At 36.3% G+C, this 23,156-nt stretch overlaps 2 protein-coding genes across 5 annotated transcripts; one reads left to right on the forward strand and one right to left on the reverse strand.

Moving 5' to 3' along the window:
* Window positions 1-1,923: 1,923 nt before the first annotated feature.
* On the forward strand, window positions 1,924-3,406 carry LOC148908341 (uncharacterized). The gene has a single exon (XM_089035153.1). The coding sequence runs from the start codon at window positions 2,020-2,022 to the stop codon at window positions 3,295-3,297; it is 1,278 nt and encodes a 425-aa protein (XP_088891279.1). The 5' UTR covers window positions 1,924-2,019; the 3' UTR covers window positions 3,298-3,406.
* Window positions 3,407-6,884: 3,478 nt separating this feature from the next.
* LOC148908342 (TNF receptor-associated factor 6-like) lies at window positions 6,885-21,521 on the reverse strand. 4 transcript variants are annotated; one of them, XM_089035157.1, is made up of 3 exons: window positions 21,123-21,239; window positions 14,682-15,162; window positions 6,885-7,416 (listed from the first exon to the last, which is right to left on the reverse strand). In XM_089035157.1, exons 2-3 carry the CDS (start codon window positions 14,828-14,830, stop codon window positions 7,245-7,247), a joined length of 321 nt encoding a protein of 106 aa, XP_088891283.1. In that variant the 5' UTR covers window positions 14,831-15,162; window positions 21,123-21,239; the 3' UTR covers window positions 6,885-7,244. The 4 variants fall into 4 exon arrangements, with proteins under 4 accessions (XP_088891283.1, XP_088891282.1, XP_088891280.1 ...); XM_089035156.1 differs by lacking the exon at window positions 14,682-15,162 and having other exon boundaries at window positions 21,123-21,521; XM_089035154.1 differs by lacking the exons at window positions 14,682-15,162; window positions 21,123-21,239 and adding an exon at window positions 18,400-19,932.
* Window positions 21,522-23,156: the final 1,635 nt, after the last annotated feature.

A 23,156-nucleotide genomic window follows, 5' to 3' on the forward strand; every position in this document is an offset into this window, starting at 1 on the left:
TCACATATGATCTTGGCTTTTGTCCTTTTGATTCTCCAACCAGTACTGCAGGCTCCCATTTGTTATCCTATCTTAGTCTAACAGTATCTCCTTCTTGTAATGGTGGAAGCTGATGACTTCCTCTGTCAAAATACCTTTTCTGTACATGCTGTTTGTTTTTTAGGGCCCTTGTACCTTCATGCAGTCGTATCCACTTGGTTTCAGTAGTGAGCTTTTGCTTGGAATCATGGTTTTAGCTCGTCGACCCATCAAGAGCTGCATTGGGGATAGACCCATTCCAGGTAATGGAGTATTTCTTAACTCGAGTATGGCTAGGTAGGGATCTTGGTGGTCTTCATAGGCTTTCTGCAGAAGTTTCATGGCTGTTTGAGCAGTCCTCTCTACCATGCCATTACTTTGTGGGTATCTGGGTGAAGATGTCTTGTGCTGGAATTGATATGCCGTTACAAATTGACTGAACTCATAGCTGGCAAACTCTGGCCCATTATCAGTGAATAGCTCCTCTGGTATACCATATCTAGACATGTGTTGTTTTAAACAGTTGACTACTGTGCTACTGGTACTGTCCTTTAAATGTGACAGTTCAAAATGCTTAGAATAGTAATCAACAAGTACAAGATATTTATGTTGATTAACCAGTCTGCTGCCAGTTTTTTTGGCCTCTCAGGTACCTCATGCTGTATCAATGGCTCTTTGGTTTGATTGTTTCTATGTCTGTTACAGTCAGGACATGTCGAAAATTTATCCTGTATGTGCTTACTCATCCCAGGCCAAAACAGACCTTCCTTTGCTCTATCTAAACATTTCTCTATTCCCAGGTGACTACTATGTATCCTGTTGAGCATCTCTGGCTCTAGCTTACGGGTGTTATCAGGCGATCACCCTTCATCAGCAATCCGTCACAAATCACTAATTCATCTCGATAATTCCAATATTCGTGTAATTCAGGGACCAGTTCAGACTTCTTCTCTGGCCATCCTGTTAGAATCTGTTCTCTTAATTTGCACATGGTTGCATCCTTTTTAGTGGCTTTAGTTGAAACTCTTTAATTTTACTGTCAGAAATGTTAACTAGCAAATGTACTTCAAACTCCTCCTTAACTTCTGGGGTGTTTTTTTGGCTAGCACGACTAAGGGTGTCAGCAATATGCATCTCCTTACCAGGTGTATACTTAATCTTAAGGTCATATGGTTGTACTTTCAGCATCATTCTTTGGACTCGCTGAGGTGCCTTGGACAATGGTTTCTTGAACAGACTTTCCAATGGCTTATGGTCAGTTTCTATCGTAGTGGGCTTGCTGTATATGCACTGGTGAAACTTGGTACATCCATATACAATAGCAAGCATTTCTTTTTCAATTTGGGCATAATTTCTTACAGCTTGATTAAGTGGTATTGAGGCATAAGCCACCAGTTGCTCCCCTTGTAGCAAAACTACTCCTAACCCTTCTGAAGATGCATCAACCGAGATTGTGACTTCATCATGAACATCAAAATACTTTAGCACAGGTGTCTCGGTGACCAGTCGTATTAGTTATTCATAGGCTTGCTGTTGTCTTTCCATCCAGTCACACTCAACTGACTCTTCTAATAACTCTCTGAGAGGCTGGTTCACGGTTGCTAAATTTGGAATAAACTTGCCTAAGTAATTAACCATTCCCATAAATCTAGGCTCTTTTTGTCATGCGGTATTGGGAGTTCTGTTATGGCTTGTACCCTGTCTGGACTTGGCTTTAGTCCACTTTGGTTGAATACATAATAATAATAATAATAATAATAATAATAATAATAATAATAATAATAATAGTCAACAGTCAACATCTTACGAGGTAAAATAGAAATAAATGAAGAAAGTGTAAAAATATCTGACAATGAAGAGCTCAAAGTGCTAGACACTAACGATCATTACAAATTTCTCGGTAAATATGAGAACTCGACGCAACTAGAGGAACAAGTCTATAATGAAGCAAGTAAGGAATACCTGAAACGCTTATCCGTAATATGGTCAAGTAACATATCCATGCCAAGAAAAGTACACGCGACCAAGACCTTTGCCCTACCTGGTCTTCAGTACCACATGTGGACAAGCGACTGGAAAATAAACCAACTGAAGGACATAGACCGACGCACAAGAGAGATAGTCAGAAAAGAAGGAGGAATGCACCATCACGAATCCATCAAACTACTCTACCTACCAGAAGAACTAAGAGGAAGCGGTATGAAAAGCGTTGAGGACACTTTCAAATTAACAACAATCAAAATGCTTGAAATGAATAGAATCGCGCAAGGTAGAAGATCAATTTTCAAACAGGCCACCAAGTACGCAGCGGAATATAACATTACGTGCAACTTTGATGATACAGGCACTAAAATACCTACAAGTAAAGACCCTACACCTGCCAACGAGATCAAAACGATAACCTCACCTTCACCAAAATCAATAAAAGAGCTGCTGCGATCAAAGATCACGGAGAAGTATATAAAAGAAACAAAACAGCAGACATGGCTTGGAGCCTACACCAACCAACAACTCCAAGACAAACAGATTTCACCAACAGCCAACCAGATCCTGAAGAAGTGGAAAAACATTCCCGATATTGTCTACAGCGTAAACAAGAACATACGCCAACAACTACTACCAACAAAGACATACCAACAAAGCAAAGCACAGATGACCATCACAGACACCAAATGCAGAATGTGCCATATGGCTACAGAATCAACAACACATGTACTGAGTGGCTGCTCAAAGATCGCCCAAAGCCTTTACACAGCCAGACACGACAGAATGCTGAGACCGATATACCACTGTTTGCTGGAAAAGTACAACTTTCAAGAAAGCGACAATGGAAAGCCATGGTACCAACAAAGTCTACCTTCAGCAGTACTTCAAAATGAAAAGGCAAAAATATACTGGAATGTACCCTTTCAACTTGAGAAAGCTCCAGAAAACAGTGCCAATAAACCCGACATAGTTGTAGAAGATAAAGAAACTAATGCTTGGACACTATTTGAAGGCACAGTTTGTCAAGTTGGTAAGATTGCGGAGAGAACTGTTGAAAAACAAGAAAAATACACGGAACTACGTGCAGGCATCAAAAGAGAGTGCAAAAGCTCAAGTGTAAATCAGATTAACATAGTGTTTGACTTTCTCGCAGGACATCACGAACAGCTAAGAAAAGACCTAAGAACAATTACAAATACAGACAGGGAAGTGAACTTTCTTATAGAACGATGTCAGAAATGGATTTTAAGCCAGAACGTTAATATAGTCAACAAGTTCTATGAATATGCATAAGCTGAAGAAAGGATTGAAAAAAAAATGATGAACTTAACCAGCCTAGACTTAGTCCGCTGGTCAATGTAAACACGATATATACAGACAAATAAAACTTGCCATAATAATCTTTATTCTTCAAAAGATAAAACACATATCTTAAGTTACAAGAAATTAAAGAGAAAAATAAGATAAAAAACTAATTATGGATCTAAGTTTGAACAATGCCAAAGTCTTTTCTATCCGAGATGCAACCTCAGGGTTTTATCAAATCAAACATAACCATGGTCAACATAAGTAACCTCATATTGATGGAACTTCAGTTTTGTTTGGTAAATCTCAGGTCTGTTTCCTCTGCTCTCTGTAGAACTTTTTCTAACCTTTGATTGTGTTCTTCTGTATTCCCACCCCATACTAGCAAATCATCAACTATTACTTAGACCAGTGTTCCCTTGAGGTCTCTTCTACTTCATATGTGATTCTGTTTGGCGATTAACTGGTATAAGTTATGAAAAAATATACTTTGTTTATTTACTTGATAGTTACGCGTGACAGTTACAGATCATGTACATCGATGTAATTTGGGCTTCCTGTGTTATGCCGATATTCATTTTGTGCAACTGTTGCGTGACTGAAACAAAATGGCGGTCATATTTTGAGGAACGTTTTCCTCGTTTTCTCGAAGAAAAAGCCACAATATTCTTCCAGACTTAGACCAGTTTTATCTTGAGGTCTCTTTTACTTCATATGTGATCATGAGTACATGTGTCTACTGCTGATAGATACACAGCAACATTTTTGAATCATGTATTTAGATCTTATTAACCGAGCGGGAGGTCTGTATGGGATAATCTTGACCGAGGTCGGAATGTACAGACCGAGGTCAAGATTATCCCGTACAGACCGACCAAGTTCGTTTGATAAGAGTTTTATTATATGACCACTTTTCATTGAAAAGGACAAAATGTTTTCGCCCTAAGCCTGATTAATATGCGATCGGACTGATTAATTCCCGAGAATCTAGACCATGCGATCTATCCAATCAGATCGCTCGATTTGCTAGTGTCCAGGCTCTAAGATTCACGGCCATATAATAAATAGCTCTTATTAACCGAGTGCGAGGTCCGTACCGTAAGTTATGGACCGGGTTTTTCCCACTGACTTATGGCCCAAGCGCGTAGCGCGCGGGCCATAAAAAAGTGGAAAAAAAGAGGATCCATAACTTACGATACGGGCCAAGCAAACGAGTTTGATAAGATATTTATTATATGGTAAGGCATTGAGATTAAAAAGAGGCGAAGCAAAAAAACGTAAAGTTGACAGCGCATGTCAAACGAGAACTGCATTGGGAGGGCTTCCTGTACGTGCCAAAAGTCATGTAGTGTTTGAGGCGCTCAAAAAGAGAAGTTTTAGTTTACTCTTTTGAAAGAATTAAGCTATAGTTTAAGGTTTTCTGAAATACCAGTTAACAAAAGTGAGGAAAAAACATGGAAATGCAAAGCAAAAAAGGCATCAAAAGACCTCAAGAACTCAACTGATGAGATTGAAAAGAAAACTGTCATACTTCAAACTTCAAGATCTTCACAACCAAGATGAAAAATATTACAGCCTTCCGTTTGTTTTCCTGCCTTTTATTGGGAAAAAATCTCAAAAAAATCTCTCCACAAATGAATGAGAAGGTTTGGAAAATTACGGCTCGCTAAACATGGATTATTTTCGTCAATTTTCAACGTTTTGACTGTTTGAAGCGGGCCGCCATATGCACAATGGCTGAAGTCATGAAGACGGCATACTTTCGACTCAATTAAAAAAGGTACTGCCAACTCTCCTGTCCAAAAATGCATTCAAATTCAAGTTTGGATGAAATATTACTGAAATATGGAAATACCTCAAGAGCGGATGAGGCTAGAAAACTGATTAAAACGTTAACGAAAGAAACCACTGGCTTTTTCACCCGATCGATTCAGATAAGTTCAAACTTGACGTTGTAAGCTTACTGAAATAACAAATTTACGTCATTCCTACTTGTAAACCTATCTTTATTTCATTTACTGAATTAGCCGCTATTCACCACCCTTTAGTTCGTAGTTTGAAATAGTTTTAGTTTTAGCATAGTAAGTTATTTTAGTTTTTCCTAGTCGTACAAAATCGCTCAACTAGTGCCGTGTAGAGCCTTGATCGAAAGAGTTGTCGCTTGTATGAAAGTTTGCAGTTATCTTAATTGTTTATTGAAGGTTTCCCGACAATTTTCATCCAGAAATATATTTTTCAATGAAGATTTGAATGTTTTAAAAGATCATATGTACGTACACTCAGTGAACCATTTCATTTTTCGGTCCGTACCGTAAGTTATGGACCGCAAATTGACCAATCATAGCGCGTGAAATTACCTTGCCATATAATAAATGTAGAATATTCACTTGCAAGTATTCATGGCTTAACATTCTGCTTACGGAGCTCAGTTATCCCTTCAGAGGGCTCAAATATTGTCACTGTAACAATCTGAGTCAGTTTCACATCGCATCGGTTCTTTAAAAATCGTTCATGAAGCGACATTGCTGACATGCTTCATGTAGCACAAACACGCCAATTCAGTGGTCATTTTTTGCGATAAATTATTTCTAGATATTGCAAATACCTGAAAGCACTTTAATTAAACAACACTTGACACATTCCACAAAGCCTGTGTGCCTTTAGCTTGTTCCAAAAAAAAAAAAAAAAGATAAAATTCAATACAAAAATGGCTGCGATTACCCTGTAGAAATCACTGAATCCTACCGAATCGTGGTTTGATACGTTGGTCAAACGTTTCCCAGTCGATAAAAAGTCGTAAGCAGTCGCAAACATCCTCGCCATGCGCCGCTAGCTGTGCACGTGGGATCCGAAATTAATCCGAAGTTTTACAACCCTTAAAACTACGTCTAGCGAGTAGGTTTCCCTCATTAAAGATTATCAACACATTTAGTCTTGTTTTGCCGACTTCATGACCTCAAAACAAAGACTTCTTGTCGAAAAAATTCAAGTATTTTTCTACTTCAATCTTGAAAAATGCATTTTTCTTGCAAGAAATATACTTTTAATAGATACCTTTTATTACTTAAAAGTAGATTTTTGCTATTCATTCGCCAGGAAGAGGAAAAATATGGTATGTTTTGAGGTCATGTAGCCGGCGAAACAAGATTAAACACTTCGTAGGTCTTCGCAGCGTAGTGCAAAAAATACCATCATATGTTTTCTCTTCTTGGCAGATTAATAGCAAAAATCTACTTTAGACATCTACTAAGAATATATTTCTTGCAAGAAAAGGGGATTTTTATCATAATTTAGTACGCTAACTTGTCTTTTATCACCAAAAAAACCCGAATCCGCCATCTTTTTTTACATTCTCGCATAGCTAAAATCCTATAGAATGCCAGCCACAATGGCCGATTTTATCACGTGACCTCTTAGTGCAAGTCGCCTATTTAACTTACCGGTTCCGTATAATAGGCTTATTAGAAACAATAACTCCGCCCACAACACCGAAACAGCGACTCGCACTCAATAGACCGATTCCGCCAATTACGCAAATCCAGGTTATTAGGCTATTGTTATCGTGGCAGTATAAATATGACCAATCTGACTTTATTCTTCACTTGACTCTGAAGATGACTTCCGCTCAGGTCGAAACGTCAGTCACATCAAACAGTCCTTCTCAGGACTACATACACCCGGATGATCATAATACTTTGATTAACATTCATTCTCCTGGGTTCAGACTGTTCTATGCAATACATATATACATATGATGTACATTATTTTTCAGTGACATATTTTCTATATAGTATCTTGATTTGCCAATCATTTTAATAAAAGGTTTTGTCACTTTGCTTTTGTCAAATCTTTGTCATTGTACACACACCTATTCTTTTGAAATTTATGTCAAATGCCAAAACCTACTAATATTACCATATATTACCAGAAATTAGCTAGATTCTTACTTCTAAGTACTTTACTTCCTTTTTCCATTCACATCCATGCATGTGATTTATGCATAAACAAATGAGCTCAAGAACCTCACGCTTGCAGCAGACATCATTGAATATTACTTCTCTTTTAGAAAGTGGCTCTTTATCCAGAGGACAATGAGGATTTGGATCTCTAGAAGATACAAAAAAAAAAAAATCGTGCAAAAATTGAAATATGGCCCGACAATTTCTGGGGTTCTAAATAACTTTTATCATAAAATTTGTTGAAATATCCCACATCATTGACAATATACTGCCCCAAAAGTCCATTTCACAGCTCCCTGTGCCATCTTGAAAGATGGCCATGCCTATGCATTGAAGCGAGAATGGCATTGACCTTGAATGATAGACATGTTTGTCCAAGGTGTTTTAAAAAAAAATTGTCTATCATTGCATGGTCACCACTGTTCTCACTTCATTGCAAAGATATATGGTTATCTTTCAAGATGGCACAGGGAAATGTGAGGGTGATTAGCTAACAGAAACAGGAAGGATTTTGTATATTTGTTGGTATTCCACTTTTTCTTGAGCCATCAGTCATTGCAACTAGTAGCCTAAGTGGATTTTTAATGGTGCAGAATAAAATAGTTTTACAATGCTTTCTCATGGCATTGTATAAAATATCCCACTTGTCTCTTATGTGTGTATACCAAAAGATGCATCCGTGACTTTTATGCCACTCAAAACCATTGTGTATTTTACTGTAAAAGGTACAGATACATAAAGATGAAAGTTTAATAAAAAAGGCAGGAATACTAGTGCTGTTTAAACAATAAAAATAAATAATAAAAAGTGATACAAGACAAAGATTTTCTTAAGCAGGAATATTCGACATATATATATATATAGTAAAGATTGGATTAAAGACGAGACATGTTCACTGTAACTCTATTCAATGAAACTATTCAATGAAAAATATTCCTATACCTCCAAGAAACAACTATCTAAAGAAACTCATCGAAAAAACCGAAAACGTCATCAAACGCATGAGATGGAAAGCCTTCTTTCTTGATAGAAATAACGAAGACGACCCCCATACCGACGACCGCAGCGATACATTCGGATTTAAATCAAGAAAATGCCCACCACAAAACGAAGATCTAAATAACTTTGAAGCTGACTTACTAGGTATGATCAAAAACATCCAATTCAGGAACATATGCGACGAATTCCAAGACCAACTACGTAATGATATAAAGAAGATCAACAACTCCACGAAAGCATTCATCCCAGCCGACAAAACAACCAACTACTACGAACTCGACAAGAATATACACGATAAACTTCTCACAAACAGCATAACATCGACTTACAAGAAAGCGAACGAAAACACTATTCACACCATCAACTACGAAGCACAGAATATTGCAACCGAACTCAACATTCAAGACAGAACAGAAAGCATGGCAGAACGACAGGCATTCATAACCTTAAAAGACCACAAAGACAACTTCCAGAACAATCCCACCTGCAGACTTATCAACCCAGCAAAAAGTGAAATTGGCCGTATAAGCAAACAGATCCTCGACAACATTAACACAACTATAAGAAATAAAACTACGTTAAACCAATGGAAAAACTCTTCGTCCGTAATCAACTGGTTCTCCAACATACCCAACAAGCACCAACATACATTCGCTATCTTCGACATTGAAAACTTCTACCCTTCCATCACAGAGAAACTTCTAACAGACGCATTGTCCTTCGCCAAGAAATACTGCACAATCACGGCCAGAGACATTGACATTATTATGCACGCCCGCAAATCACTACTATTCAACAACGGCACTCCCTGGATCAAGAAGAAAGGCAATATGTTCGATGTTACCATGGGGAGCTACGATGGCGCGGAAATCTGTGAGCTAGTCGGTCTATTCATCCTCAACAAACTATGCGCTAAATACGGGAAGGACTACATAGGACTATACAGAGACGATGGACTTGCTGTTTTCAAGAATACATCAGGACCACAAGCAGACAGAATCAGAAAGGACATAACGAAACTATTCAAGCACCACGGCCTTAACATCACCATACAGACGAACCTGAAAATAGTTAACTTCCTTGACGTAACCTTTGACCTGGCAAACGAAACGTACTGCCCCTACAGAAAGCCTAACGACCAGCCATTATACATCAACACAAAGTCGAATCATCCGCCCAACATAATCAAACAACTACCAGACGCCATCAACCGTAGAATATCCAACATATCCTGCAACAAGACCGAATTCGACAAAGCCAAACCCATCTATGAACACGCCCTGAAATCCAGCGGATATACCAAAACCCTGAACTACAACAACCATAAACCATCTACACATTCAAAAACAAACAGACAACGGAACATCATCTGGTACAACCCTCCATACAGCAAGAATGTACAAACCAACGTCGGAAGCATCTTCCTGAAGCTCATACACAAACACTTTCCCAAGCACCACAGATTTCACCGGATCTTCAATAAGAATAATATCAAAGTGAGCTACAGCTGCATGGAAAACATGAAAACCACCATTACCAAACACAACAAGAAAATCTTCAACACCGATACCGATCCCGCCACCACCTCTGAGAAAACATGCAGCTGCCGTAAAAAAGATCAATGCCCTCTAAACAACAACTGCCTCTCCTCCAGCATCATCTACAACGCTCATGTCACAACAAACGAGGACACTACTGGGAAAAACTACATTGGCCTGACAGAAGGAACATTCAAACAACGATACACTCAGCACAAACTATCTCTGCGAAATAGAAAATACGCTAACAGCACCGAACTTTCTAAACACATCTGGGACCTTAAAGATAACAAAAAAGACTACAACATAGAATGGACAATCATCACTTCAGCCAGACCATACAGCAACATTTCTAAGAGGTGTGACCTGTGCTTAACAGAAAAGCTACTTATCATCAAAACAAACAGCGACACTCTTTTAAACAAGCGATCCGAATTGATCTCCAAATGCCGACATGAAAACAAGTTCTATCTGATGAACAATAGAAATCCAGGCCTAGCTAATTAACTCCTTTCCGAACAATACTTCTTTTGTAAATAATCATTACACCTCTTGTATATAAATATCACAGTAATAGGAATATGTTTCATTAAAGTCTGTCTGATGAGTGCGTAAGCACGAAACTCGGAGTTACAGTGAACATGTCTCGTCTTTAATCCAATCTTTACTATATATCTATTGCTCTGCATCCCTACGCATCGAGCACTGTTTCAACAGTATAGACCACATTACATACTTTGTTATATATATATATATATATACTTAACACTTTATGCAAATCCAAGGTAAAAATATTTCATAGATAAAAAGTACAAAGCAGTATCCACAAAAGAAGATTTTAGGTCTTTATTTATTTGAATAATTATTACATTACATGTATATTTTGTTACAAGTGCATTTACAAAAGAAAAAAATTCTAAACACGTACATGATGTTTACGTCTTTCTGTTCACTTACATTTTGAATATTTGTGCATGTGGCTTGTGGGTGACTGTATGAACTAATTTGTTTTACATTCACTTTCTTTAACACACATGTGTACGTATATCAATATCCAGTGGAAAACATATATACAATATATTACTACCACACCACATCAGTAGATAAACCAATGCCAGGATATTTTGAATTTCCACAAATATAAATGTGAAGCTAGTTATATTGTCATTTTATGAATATCTGGCAATCCAGACGAGGTTAAGGAAGGTCAACTTAACATATTCTAGATCTGTCTCTTTTTCGAGACTATTTAGACATTCACCAATATTAATCTTTAGCTTGAGAAGTGCATATAGTTTAGTTACTGTAATTGGCCAAAAAAAATGCATGTTAACTGTTGAATGCAAATGGAGTTGGGGATATGCTGTTCAACTTTACAAACTTCTTTTAGCTGAAAATATATTTCCACTATGCTTTTCCCAATTCTAATTTTCAATTTATTCTCTCAAAAATTTGATAAAAAAAGACTGAAGTCAGGTAAAATATAAACTTTATGTATCTTGCTGACCATCAAAATACTCTTATTTATTATGTAGTTAGGATAGAGCATGCACGATGATTGGTCTATGGAATGGAATATGTAATTTGCTCAATTATTAACATTATTAATTGTCTGATCAACCTGACTGACAACCCTGGAAAAACAAAGTGCTTGTCTCAAAGAGTTTTAAATAAAACTTCTTATCTAATGTGAGCTATATATTTATGATTTTAAAGTCTACTAACAACACTGGAATAATTGATAACCATACCAGTAACAGAGCCTCATAGGAGGTTCTACTGTACTTGCAAGGTAAAATATTGGATACATTATCTGAATCACATATACAGTGTGTTCATAAATTTGTTGATTGTAACTACCTACACGTATTTGTCAAATGACAATCTAGTACTTTAATGAAAATAATGCAAGTTATTGATAAGAAGAGATAACTAGCTAAAAACTAGTGTGAGCTGTGTTGGTGTTTCTAATGAAACAGTAATGTTAAAAGGGTAAATTTTACACTGTGAAAAGATGAAAAAACTTACTGACGTTATTGATAAAGCAGTTTTGATGTTTACGCAATGTTGTTTATTTTCTACAACATTTCTTTACGCAATGAAATCTCTTTTGAATCTTAAATGTCTAATGTAATCCCTGGTAGTAGAAGTGTCGCCTGATTCAACATCTGAAATCACATTTCAATATACGCTGCAAAGTAGTTCTATTATTTTTGATTACCCCCCAATAAAATGATTCATAATTTACATTACTTGAACAGTTAGGAACTATGATAAAATGACTGTTTGAAACGGTATTTTCAATTGTATAAAGATGTTTTGTTGCATTTGTGTTAGAATGTTGCTTTGTCAGGCTTTTTTATAGAAAATATATGGGAAATAAGGCAAATGAAGGCCTAAACCTCATTTTTGAATAAACTTTTTGCTTTGGGTTAACACTTTGATTCCACTTTCATTGGTCATCTCCACTTCAAACAAGTTTCTAAATAACAAGATTTTAGCCTTAATTGTACAACAGCCTTTCTTCAAGAAAATAGTTTTTGGCAATCACTACTTGAATACTTGAATATTCTCTCTGAATATAAAAGTGCAAATAATTTACTATAAATCAATCAATGTACATGTATTCCTCACTATTCTTAGAACAGCATTTGGGTGCCCTCTACTAGGGTAGACTAGGCTACTTTACAAGTTTTTTAAAAGGTTCTAGTCGAAATGCCAATGATTAGGCAGTTAAAAGAACAATAATAGAGGCTTTGCACCATGATGTAGTGGTGACCATGATAGGAGGCATGAACCAGGAACACTTGAATATAGTGTAATTTGATTTATATGAGAAAGAATTCAGTTTTCCAAGGAAAAATGACCCTATTTTTGTGCCTCCTGTCATGGCTGCAAAGCCTCAATATTGATTAGAGATACAGGTGATATGTCAAAATACATGAACACAAAAAAATTTTGTTAAAAAAGTAATGATAAATAGGATCATCAATTTCCCTGACACTTGTATTGTTGAATGACTTTTTAATCAAACAAGGACTAACATCTGAAACATCAATGCAGTTGCAAAGTTTTTACACCATGTTTATGTTGAATCCTTGTTATTCAACACTCCCACACAGTCCTGAATAGTGACCATTAGTTATTAAATAATAATAATAATTAATAATTAGCTTGATTTATCAACCTTAAAGTGTATATGACACGAAAATATTCCATCATTTAAAATGTATAGTTTGTTAGTAATAATGAATATATCGTAACAAAATTTGTTTCAAAAGCTTATTTCTTGAGATATTTGCGAAAGTTAATCCCAATTTGTGACGTCATTTTGTTGACACGTACTCTAGATTCAGTAGTAATGTACTAAATATAAATTGTAATTCATATAAATTAACAACAAAAGACATATTTTAGTCAGCTTCATTTGATAGCTTACGTAGTACTCTTCCAATGTTGGGAAATTGAAAAGTGTACTACTTGAAATTAGGATTCTATATTCAAACATATTTCGTGTATTTGCAACTAAATCTGGAGACTTGTAAACAAAATGACGTCACAACTCGTGCTAAAATTTTTTGAATTTCTAGAGAAATACGTTTTTGAAACAAATTTAAGCGTGATATTCTTATTAATGCCAATAAACTACACATTCTTAACATTAAAATTTTTTCGTGTCATATACACTTTAAATACAATATACGGTGGATTTACATGGTTAGAATTATTGATATATACAATATTTATATCTAAAAATTGTGTACTTATGAGCCTGGTGGCCCTAGGTATGAATGAGTTCATATGTCTATTTTTCCTTGATGTTGGAATCCTAACTGCAGACTGAACATTTGATCTGAGGTTATGTGTTTTATTTACATTTGTGTGTACATGAATATCTGATTTGGGTGATTGGCGGTATTTATTGTTCTTTCGATCTCAATTTTTGTACTGTCTTCGCGCCGTTCTTTTAATGTTGGCAGGGTACTTCTCTCGACACCAATTATGTCCAGACATCTGTTTTGAAACTTTTGTAGTTCATCAGGTAGATATTTTGGAATTCCTCCCCAGATAGGTGATGCATACTCCAAACGTGGATGTATTTTAGTGCAGTAGATTGTAATGCTAACTCCTGTTGGCATTCCTGCTTTCCTAACTTCCTATGAATAATACAGCCAGCCTTTTGTTTGCTTTTTTGACAGTTCCCTCAATGTGATAGTTCCGACGTAAGTTGTTCTGATGCCAAACTCCAAGGAGTTTAAACTTTTCTACTCTTTTCAAACATGAGTATATCAGTTTATTGTCAAATTAATCCACTATTATTTTGTTTTTTTTTAAACTGATTTTTTACTCATTTTTTACTCGTATTTGAAAATGAAATAATTTTAGTCATGAAAGAACATAAAACGTTTTAAATAAAGTGTGACCTGTTATTGGAAGCAAAATCAAAAGTCTAAATCAAGTTCATTTGAAAACTTTACCCTGAAACTCTAAAGTTCATTTGATAACGTCTGCAAGGAGGCTAGGGTCAACCCGGATGCGGAAGCAGATACTGATGCCTAACTGTCAATCAAAACATTTGAATAACTAGGACTAAAAGGATTGGCTGAACTCAAAATGATGTCCAATCATTTGAGTTCAGTTGAAAAAAAGCGGTAATTTCAAACCAACCGTTAGAGTTGTGCAAAGATTGTTTACAAAAACTACATGCTTATAACCTTTACATAAATTGAGTTTCTTGGCGGAACAAATAACGAATTAACGGCTTTTTTCAAAACTTATGCCTTCAAATTCTTATACTTACATACATGCAGTGCAATACTTGTTATTAGCTTATCTATCAAAAATATCTGAATTCTTGTGATAGAAAGGCTCTTACCTTAGAACAGGATTTATGCAAGTACTGCAGAATCTATGGCCACATTGAGTTTGAACTGGTTCTCTTAAAGCCTTCTTACACGACGGGCAAACGTACTTCTTGTCTAAGGTTTTATCAAAAGCGACATCATAACCGCCTTTTATTGACATATTGCTTTAATTTCATAGCTTATACGAGAATTCAGCCAAAAATCGTGTTCTTTTACACAATCTTATTCCTTACAAAATGGCGTCCTTCCTTGAGTTGGCGTCACTTAATCTGAGCATGCGTACCGATTACATTAGCATATCTAATTGCTTATCTAATTAGGGGAATCCCCTAAAATGTCTTATTTTCAAAGTTCCTCACCTCAAATATATCTAAGAAATGCATCGATCAAAGTGGTTTAATCTATATATTTAATTTATACTAAACCAGTATATTATGAAGAACTTATCTGAATATCCGTTCTAAAGCCTTTTGGTCTTGGACATCACCAGGTCTATGAAGAAAATAATCATTTAGTTGTTTTTTTTCCTCAAGTAATATACGAATAAAATTTGCAATGCAAATATTGAATTAAATATAATATAAAGTATGCCTTAAATATTAATTTTACAAAAAGCCATCCTGCCGGTTGAAATTATACCTGCAGTACTATTCGGATGTTCTTGCATCTTTTTCTAGCGACATCAGAGAGTCAACATTGTTTCATGTACTTTTTCAAACCCGAACAAGAGGATATTTCTGAGCTACTCCATCAGTATGAATCTGTACTTACGTCTACACTTGACCATCATACGCCTGTCAAAGAACGTGTAAAGAATCTATCTACACGGCCATCTATTGGCCATCTGCACCTTGGTATACTGAGAACATCAAGGCTGACAAAATACAACGCAGGCGTCTTGAAAGAATTGAAAGTGGAGAAAAACTCTGGTAAGAGTGGATAATGACATTTTGAGGGCTATTGATGAGCAACGATTTGTCATCCTTGTACTATTAGATCTCTCAGCGGCTTTTGACACGGTCAATCATGACATTTTGTTACATAGAATGAATACCAGATTTGGTGACAGGGGTGCAGCTCTTAACTGGTTCAAATCTTAGAGTATATAACAGACGTTTCAATGTGAGTGTTAATGGTGGTCTTTCATCTAGTAGAGTGTCACATTACGGTGTGCCTCAAGGCTCTGTATTAGGACCAATTCTGTTTCTAATGTATACTTCTCCTATCGGAGACATCCTTCGTAGCAGCGGCATAGATTTCCATCTTTATGCCGATGATGCTGAGCTGTATATTTCATTTGAAACTTCATCTTTGCCTGAAATGAACGCTGCCGACATATGATTGAGTCCTGTGTTGGTGACATTGATGTCTGAATGACAAGAAACAGGTTAAAACTTAATGAAGATAAGACTGAAATTCTTCTACTGTCAAATCCTTATCAGCCTCGACCATCTATTTGCAGTCGCAATTTCTCTGGACATGATATTCATCCTTCCACAAATGTTCGTAATATTGGAGTTAGTCTTTGATAGAAATGTCTTTAAAGAACCAGATAACTTCTACCTGTAAAGCATGCTTTTTTCATATTAGAAACATATGGAAGATTCGAAACCATATTTCTCAGTCTTTCGTATCCTGTCAGACTCTTGTACATGCTTTAATAACTTCTAGACCTGACTTTTGTAATAGCGCAGCGCACTTATTCTAAAAATAGCTTTAAGATTCGGACAAACATTGCATTCTGTTTAACCGCTACGAGGATTATACGAACCGATTTTATTATTTTTACTTAAAGGTACAATAATAACCCATGTAAACTAAGATCAACTGCGATCGGCTGTGAAAATTATCTGCTGAAAGTAAACTTGTAAGTTTGTTTGTCCGAATTTCGCCTTTGTCTTCGTTTTTATGACGTCACGGTTGCGCTGCGTTATTCTTTGTGATATTGTTTGCCCAAGTCTTTGTCCTCTGCTGCCAGACTAGTTTCTGGAAGTCACAAGTATGATCATATCAGTCCGATACTCTATCGATTCTGCATTGGTTGCCAGTTGAACAGCATATCTTTTGAGTTTAAGGTTCTTCTGTTTACTTTCAAGGCTTTAAGCTATGCTGCTCCGTCTTACATTTCAGACATGACCACTTGCACCATACAAACCAGCCAGTTCTTTGCGAATTGCTTCATTGAATCTACTGAATAAGAGATCATATCGACTAAAAAACTTGGGAAAGAGAGCTTTGAGCTGTAGCACCTGAACTATGGAACTGTCTACCTGATGATATTAAATCTGCTTTTTCCGTTCCCATTTAAAAAAAACAAACTTAAAGCGTGCCAGACATTATTATTACTATTATTATTATTATTATTATTATTATTATTACTATTATTATTATTATTATTATTATTATTATTATTACTATTTAGTAAAAATACTTCTACGTAAGACCTGGTTTCAATCACAGTATTTTAGTTTTTTTTAGTGCGCATGCCAATTGTCTCATAAAGATCCAAACAAAACTATAGAAAAGAAATAAAGCCAGAAATTTAAAAAAAAAAAAAATCTAAATTAGAAAAAAATAAAAAATAAAAAATAAAAAAATAAAAAATAAAAAATGAAAGCGTGGAAGGGTGGAAGGAAGGGCCACTACTAATACATTGTCAAAAACATGTTTTATTACCTGAAAAAATTATTTATTCATCCCTTCATCCCCGAAACTCTATTTCACTCACATACGGACACGCGAGTTTTATAATATTATAATATAATATTACAGGGCGTGGCCTAGTAATGGCATCATTATAGTGTGAATCAAAAAACAGTGGGCATTTAGAAATATTCCAGAAGTTTTCTGTTGTCCTTTGGCCAATTAGAATTGACTTTGTAACCACAAGATAACGGAAAGATAACAATAATGAGTATTGTGAGTGAGATCACACATCGTCGGTAGACCTTATACGGAGGTATCTACTTATCCGCATAAACATACTGTCAGTATTTGAGATAGAAATTATGTTTCGTAAGCTAACTTTCCTCGAAAAAAAATAATCCGAGTTTCATTGGGATTCGAACCTGTGACATTCAGTTGTCTTTTACTTTTTTTATTCGTGTTCTTGTTCTTTTTGACTGGTTCTTCATGCATGTTTTTGATTTTCTTTCTTCTTGTTCTGCTTATACTTCCAATGGATATTGTTAGATTGTTCTTTTGTTTCCTGCACTCATTTTAGTCTGATTCAGTCTTTTCGGTTTTTCTTCTGTTTTTTTCCCCTCGCTTCATTTATTTTCTTTCTTATCTATCCGAATTTCCTATTTTATTTATTCCACTTCCTTTTGTCACAGTTGTTTTTTTTCTAAATTTAAAATTCTGTTGTTAATTATATTTCAGTCATTATCTAAGTTATTTCGGGTACCCCCCTTCAACCGTTTAAAAAATCCTCCCATCCTCCCAATCCCTGTTCTTTTGACCTTTCAAGGCCCCTAATGTTCCACTAAAACAATTCCTCCCCCTCCCCCTCCCCCTCCCCCACATTCTTATAAGCTAATAACTCGTGGTCATCCGGTAGATTTATTTAAAAAAACCGAGTTAGGAGAATTGAAATTTGATCAGCTTTTTTCGCAGGCCCCAGTATTCTCTACTTTCACATCTCCATAATACTTTGCGTCTTTGGGGGGTAACCAGAGGGTAAAAACCCACTTATTTTGCTGAAGTCTGATCAGACAATGTTGACAATACCTTGAATACCTCAATATTTGTTGAAGACATTCACTACACATTCGATGCCCACATCCAGTCTGTACAGGATCTTTCAGAGGGTTTCTACACACTGGACATCTGAATCTTGAATCAAGTTCTGTCTCAAAGTTTACTGATGCGAAGTCTAGTAATATGGTCGTGTTCCACGTCTTGTATCCTTTTGATAAAGCCATACTAGATACCAACCAAGATAAACGGTGAAGTAGTTGATTTCTATCTCTTTAGAATTCATGTTTTCCCATGTTTTCGGATTTAAAAAAACTTAAAGTTTTACTTAAAGTCCGGCAACCTCTACGCAGCAACGGTTCGCATATACTAAAAATATTTCATTACAGGTGTATGTTATTGTAGACCAAATTCAAAACTCGCACCGATGTGAGGCTTAAGTTGTGAACAAAGGGATCTGACGTGACTCAAAGTGATCTGGCGTGATTCAAAAGTCACGAACCACGCCAGATTCCTTTGTTCATCGGTGCGAGTTTTGAATTTGGTCTATTAGTTTTGTGCCGCAACGCGAGTCTAGGCATGCCGCAAAAAAATCATCGTTTGTCGGGGAATCCCCAGATGTTATTCCTAGGAATGTTTAAGATCATTGCGTTTTCTATATCTCTTTTCTTACGAAAGCGAATAATATTTAGTAATATCAAATTAAAGCTTATGATCACTCTCCCAGTTCGTGTTTTTCCCCTGTTAAAAATATGGCTTTGTAGGCTGATAGCATATTGCTTAAACTACAATTTGCATCTACACATGACAACCATGGCCATAATCCTACTCGTCTACTCACTCACATATAAAGGTCGAGCTATTAGTCTTGTTGCTCGGGGCTTCAAAGGAAAAGAGAGCCTGCTGCCACTGCAAAAATTAAGTGGTCATATCCATCTTGTTTGCGTCTGTTCTCGCCTTTACCAGGCTTAAAAACAATGCCAAGAACATGACCGAAGCACACATAACTGGTCTTGTAGTCATGAAGTCAATGATTGTTCGCTAAGCTTCGGAGGTTGCATTTTCTCCTACAGCATCTTAGAGGGATTTTCACTGAGGAAACCACGATATTCTTGCACCATGTTTATCAGGATATATTTTGCATTGAATATATATGTTTTCTCTTCTGTATATCCATGCATGATTATGTCACCAGACTTTCTCGTATAGTATCGGTCCAGATCAGGCACACAGCATAGCTATCATAACCATCAAATCCACGGATAGATCGTTGATACACTGAGTGATATATGTAGTTCTCAGGTAAACCAACATGATTATTTTGCCTGTACAATTGCTAATATTCTCATATATAGCTTGTCCAATGACTGTTGCATGTATCATAGTAAAATGCAACTTCTCCTCTGATTGCATGTCTTATAGTAAACTGCAGCTTGTCCAATGACTGTTGCATGTCTTATAGTAAAATGCAACTTGTCCAGTGATTGCATGTCTCATAGTAAAAAAATACAACTTGTCCACTAATTGCATCAGTCTTCAGTAAAAAGCTCTGAGTTTTTCCATTTCATGATTTTCGGCAAAACATCCAATCATCTTTTAGCAATCCATTTAATTTACTGACATTCGTGAATCGCGCCGGAACAACACGCTATATATTCTGTTACATTCCCATGCATGTATGTTTATACTTGTATCCTTTCTTTGAGATTTGCGATTGACTTTTTCATTTCATTTTCAGTTTATATCCTTGATCATTTAACTGTACGTAGTTGCCACATTGACCGACTGTATTGGACCTCCAAACTAACTGATGATATGTGCCACATTTTTCTTATAGTCAGTAAAGTGGAGGTAATCAAATACAAATTATCTTCCACTGTGAATGATGATGGTAACGATTCAGTATCATGATATCCACTAGTCAAGGAATCTTTGACAATTTGTTTTTATGAATGGTTTTTCTTCTTAAGTCTTTTCTAGCAATACATTATGCCAGGTGACACCCTCGTGCATTTGATATGAATTGTTCAACGGTTCTCTTGAACCTCCGAATTTTTTCCAGAGCGATAATGGTACCACTGGCATATCGTGTCAGTTCCACTCAGTTCAAAGTTTTTGCCCAGTCATTCTATAGGATCATAGTCTCCTCAATTAACTATGATAGGATGTATGCATGGATGTATGTATCGCCACGTGCTGTTCTTTTAAATGCTTAGGTTTTATGCATTTCATCGATTAGCTTTTGATAGGGTCAAGACCTTGAAGACAGTACTGGTTCTGCATCACAACAAGCATTGGTTCTCTCACTTGATTTATTCTTCTAGTAGCAAAAGTCTCTTCATCAACTGTTAATGACTCTTTTATGCTATTTTTGATTTTGGTTTCTTTCCCTTCAGTTTGTATAAGCAATTTTACGTATACAGCTTTCTGTATAAACCCTTGACATTAGAAAAGAACAGGCTATCCGTCTAGACTGGTTTGAACGATCAAACATGAAACCCAAAGGAAAATAGCGTCGTTGCAGCTTTATTGGACTAAAATCACATTATGGCTCTAGTTACTTATGCAACGAGAGCGGAGTGAAACGCTGAAGAAGCAAAGCTAAGTCACACCAACTATACACCAACTAACGCTAAAGCGCTAGCGCTTTTGTGCCAAATGAAAATTGCGCCTGTGATGTCACATTTGCCAACAACGTATCCCTTGCACTTGAAGGCCTATGGAAGAATTTCGCTATTAATCATTCACAAACCTACCTCAATGTTTCTCGAAGACATTCATTACACATTCGATGCCCACATCCAGTCTGTACAGGTTCTTTCAGAGGGTTTTCACACACTGGACATCTGAATCTTGAATCGAGTTCTGACTCGAACCTTACTTCAGAGTAGTCGATCAAAGCGGCAGACGAAATCTGGTTTCGTTTTGGTACGTCCATGGGAAAAGTATCGAATTTGGAACTCGAATATTTAGAGCTTTAAAAGAGATTATATACATAACAAATAAAAACACCTAAAGTTTTGGTATTGATTAATGAGAGTAAGAGCACTTATTATTATGTCCATTTCAGTCCATCGATCCTAGAAAAAGAGAGAAACCTTTCCAAATAAGTCCGGCCGAGTGACTGACAGGCCAGAAGCCAAGACGTACCTTATAAAAAATCAATTTCGTACCCAGAGCCTTTATTTCTTACTGCGCATACTAAAATTGTCCTTGCCGCATATACTAATGTACCGTTTCGAAACGACGATTTTTCGCGATTTTTAATACATGTTACGAGAGTTGACTTTTCGTTCAACTTTCGTTCGAAAATGAACATGTTACACGGGACGACTTTTGACGATTTCAAAGCCTCCATCTAGTTTGTTGACATTTCCTCGCTTCTATGAGAGTATTGAACTGTATTTGGGTATGCGTTGCGTGAAAAATCGTTAATGAAGCGCTTACACGAATCAACTTGTAAAAAATTCGCAATTCTGCGTTGCAGGTTTTTGAAGCTGAATCAACTTGCAACGTGTTGCCGAATCCAAAAATCGTTGTAGATGGCATGTTACACGGCATCTATTTTTCGCGCAACGGCGCATCGCGAAAAATTGTCGTTCCGAATCGTCCAGTGTAACATCAGCTTTAGAAATTTTCTACTACAAAACCTTTTTGAAGAAGCAAAATATATTTTGATAAATTAAATGAACCTTGACCCTAGGTGGAATCGAATTCAAATGGTTTTACCTCTTTAATTAGTTGAAGCTCATAATTCAAGGCCGAAGCCACCACTTGGATAGTGGCCCAGTATTTAAAAAAGATCCTCGTACAGGACGGTCCTGTACTTTTATTCATTTGTGTAATAAATATTTTTTACTAGGGGGTAAATTGTTTCTGAAGGTAAAAAGTGGTTAGGGTACTGGTGGCTACGGCCCTGTAACTGAATGGCAGTAAACAGAATTGCGGAGAAAACATGAAATGCTAGCTAGTCGGCGAAGACATCGAGGCATCAAACTTCGCGAGACGCACTTCAACGATAATGGTAGTAAGAAGCAATATTCATCGGAATAATAATTACATCCTTTGGCACTATTCTTTACTCTAGCTTCGGTAATAAGCCATATTTAAGCAATAGAAAACTTTTTCCGTGTTTACATAGCCTGATAGCAACACGAGGGGAGGTTGGGAGAATTCGAGACAGTTATACAAACCCGAGACGTAGTCGAGGGTTTGCATAACTGTCGAGAATTCTCCCAACCCCCCGAGTGTTGCTATCAGGCTATGTAAACACAGAGAAAAAAAGTTTTCTATTGCTTTTATAAAATAAATACTAAGGGAAAACATTACCACTTGCAAGAAAATAAATCTTTATTTGAATTTGATTATCATATCAAAATACAAATTCTCCATACATCACGAACTTCGATCGTTAGCCAATCAAATTTTGTGTAATAAACTTCAAGGAGGCAAATGTGAAGCGAGAAAGAATCGCTAGCTATTTTAAACATTTATCATTCTAAAACTTTAAAACAAATACAAAGAAATGTCCAAAGATTGAATAGAAATATTAATAAAAGATTTCAGAATTGATTATCTTTACGAAAGTGATCAAAAGTGGATAACAAGTGTCACTGTGAATGGAATTCTCGGTTGAAAGAAACGTGGTTTTGCTCAATTTGACAGCGAGAAAACATGGCAGCGAAGTTGATTGTTTCGTCTTGCCTCGAGAAGATATTTTGTGGAGCTGAAGAGCTATCGCTGGAAAAATTTGAAGCTGCTGACTGTTTCCTTGAAATGCTTGTAGTCTT

This window comes from Actinia tenebrosa, unplaced genomic scaffold (genome assembly GCF_029948245.1).
Source record: "Actinia tenebrosa isolate PJP-AT-01 unplaced genomic scaffold, QUT_ActTen_1.0 PGA_scaffold3__52_contigs__length_22856419, whole genome shotgun sequence".
NCBI lineage: Eukaryota > Metazoa > Cnidaria > Anthozoa > Actiniaria > Actiniidae > Actinia > Actinia tenebrosa.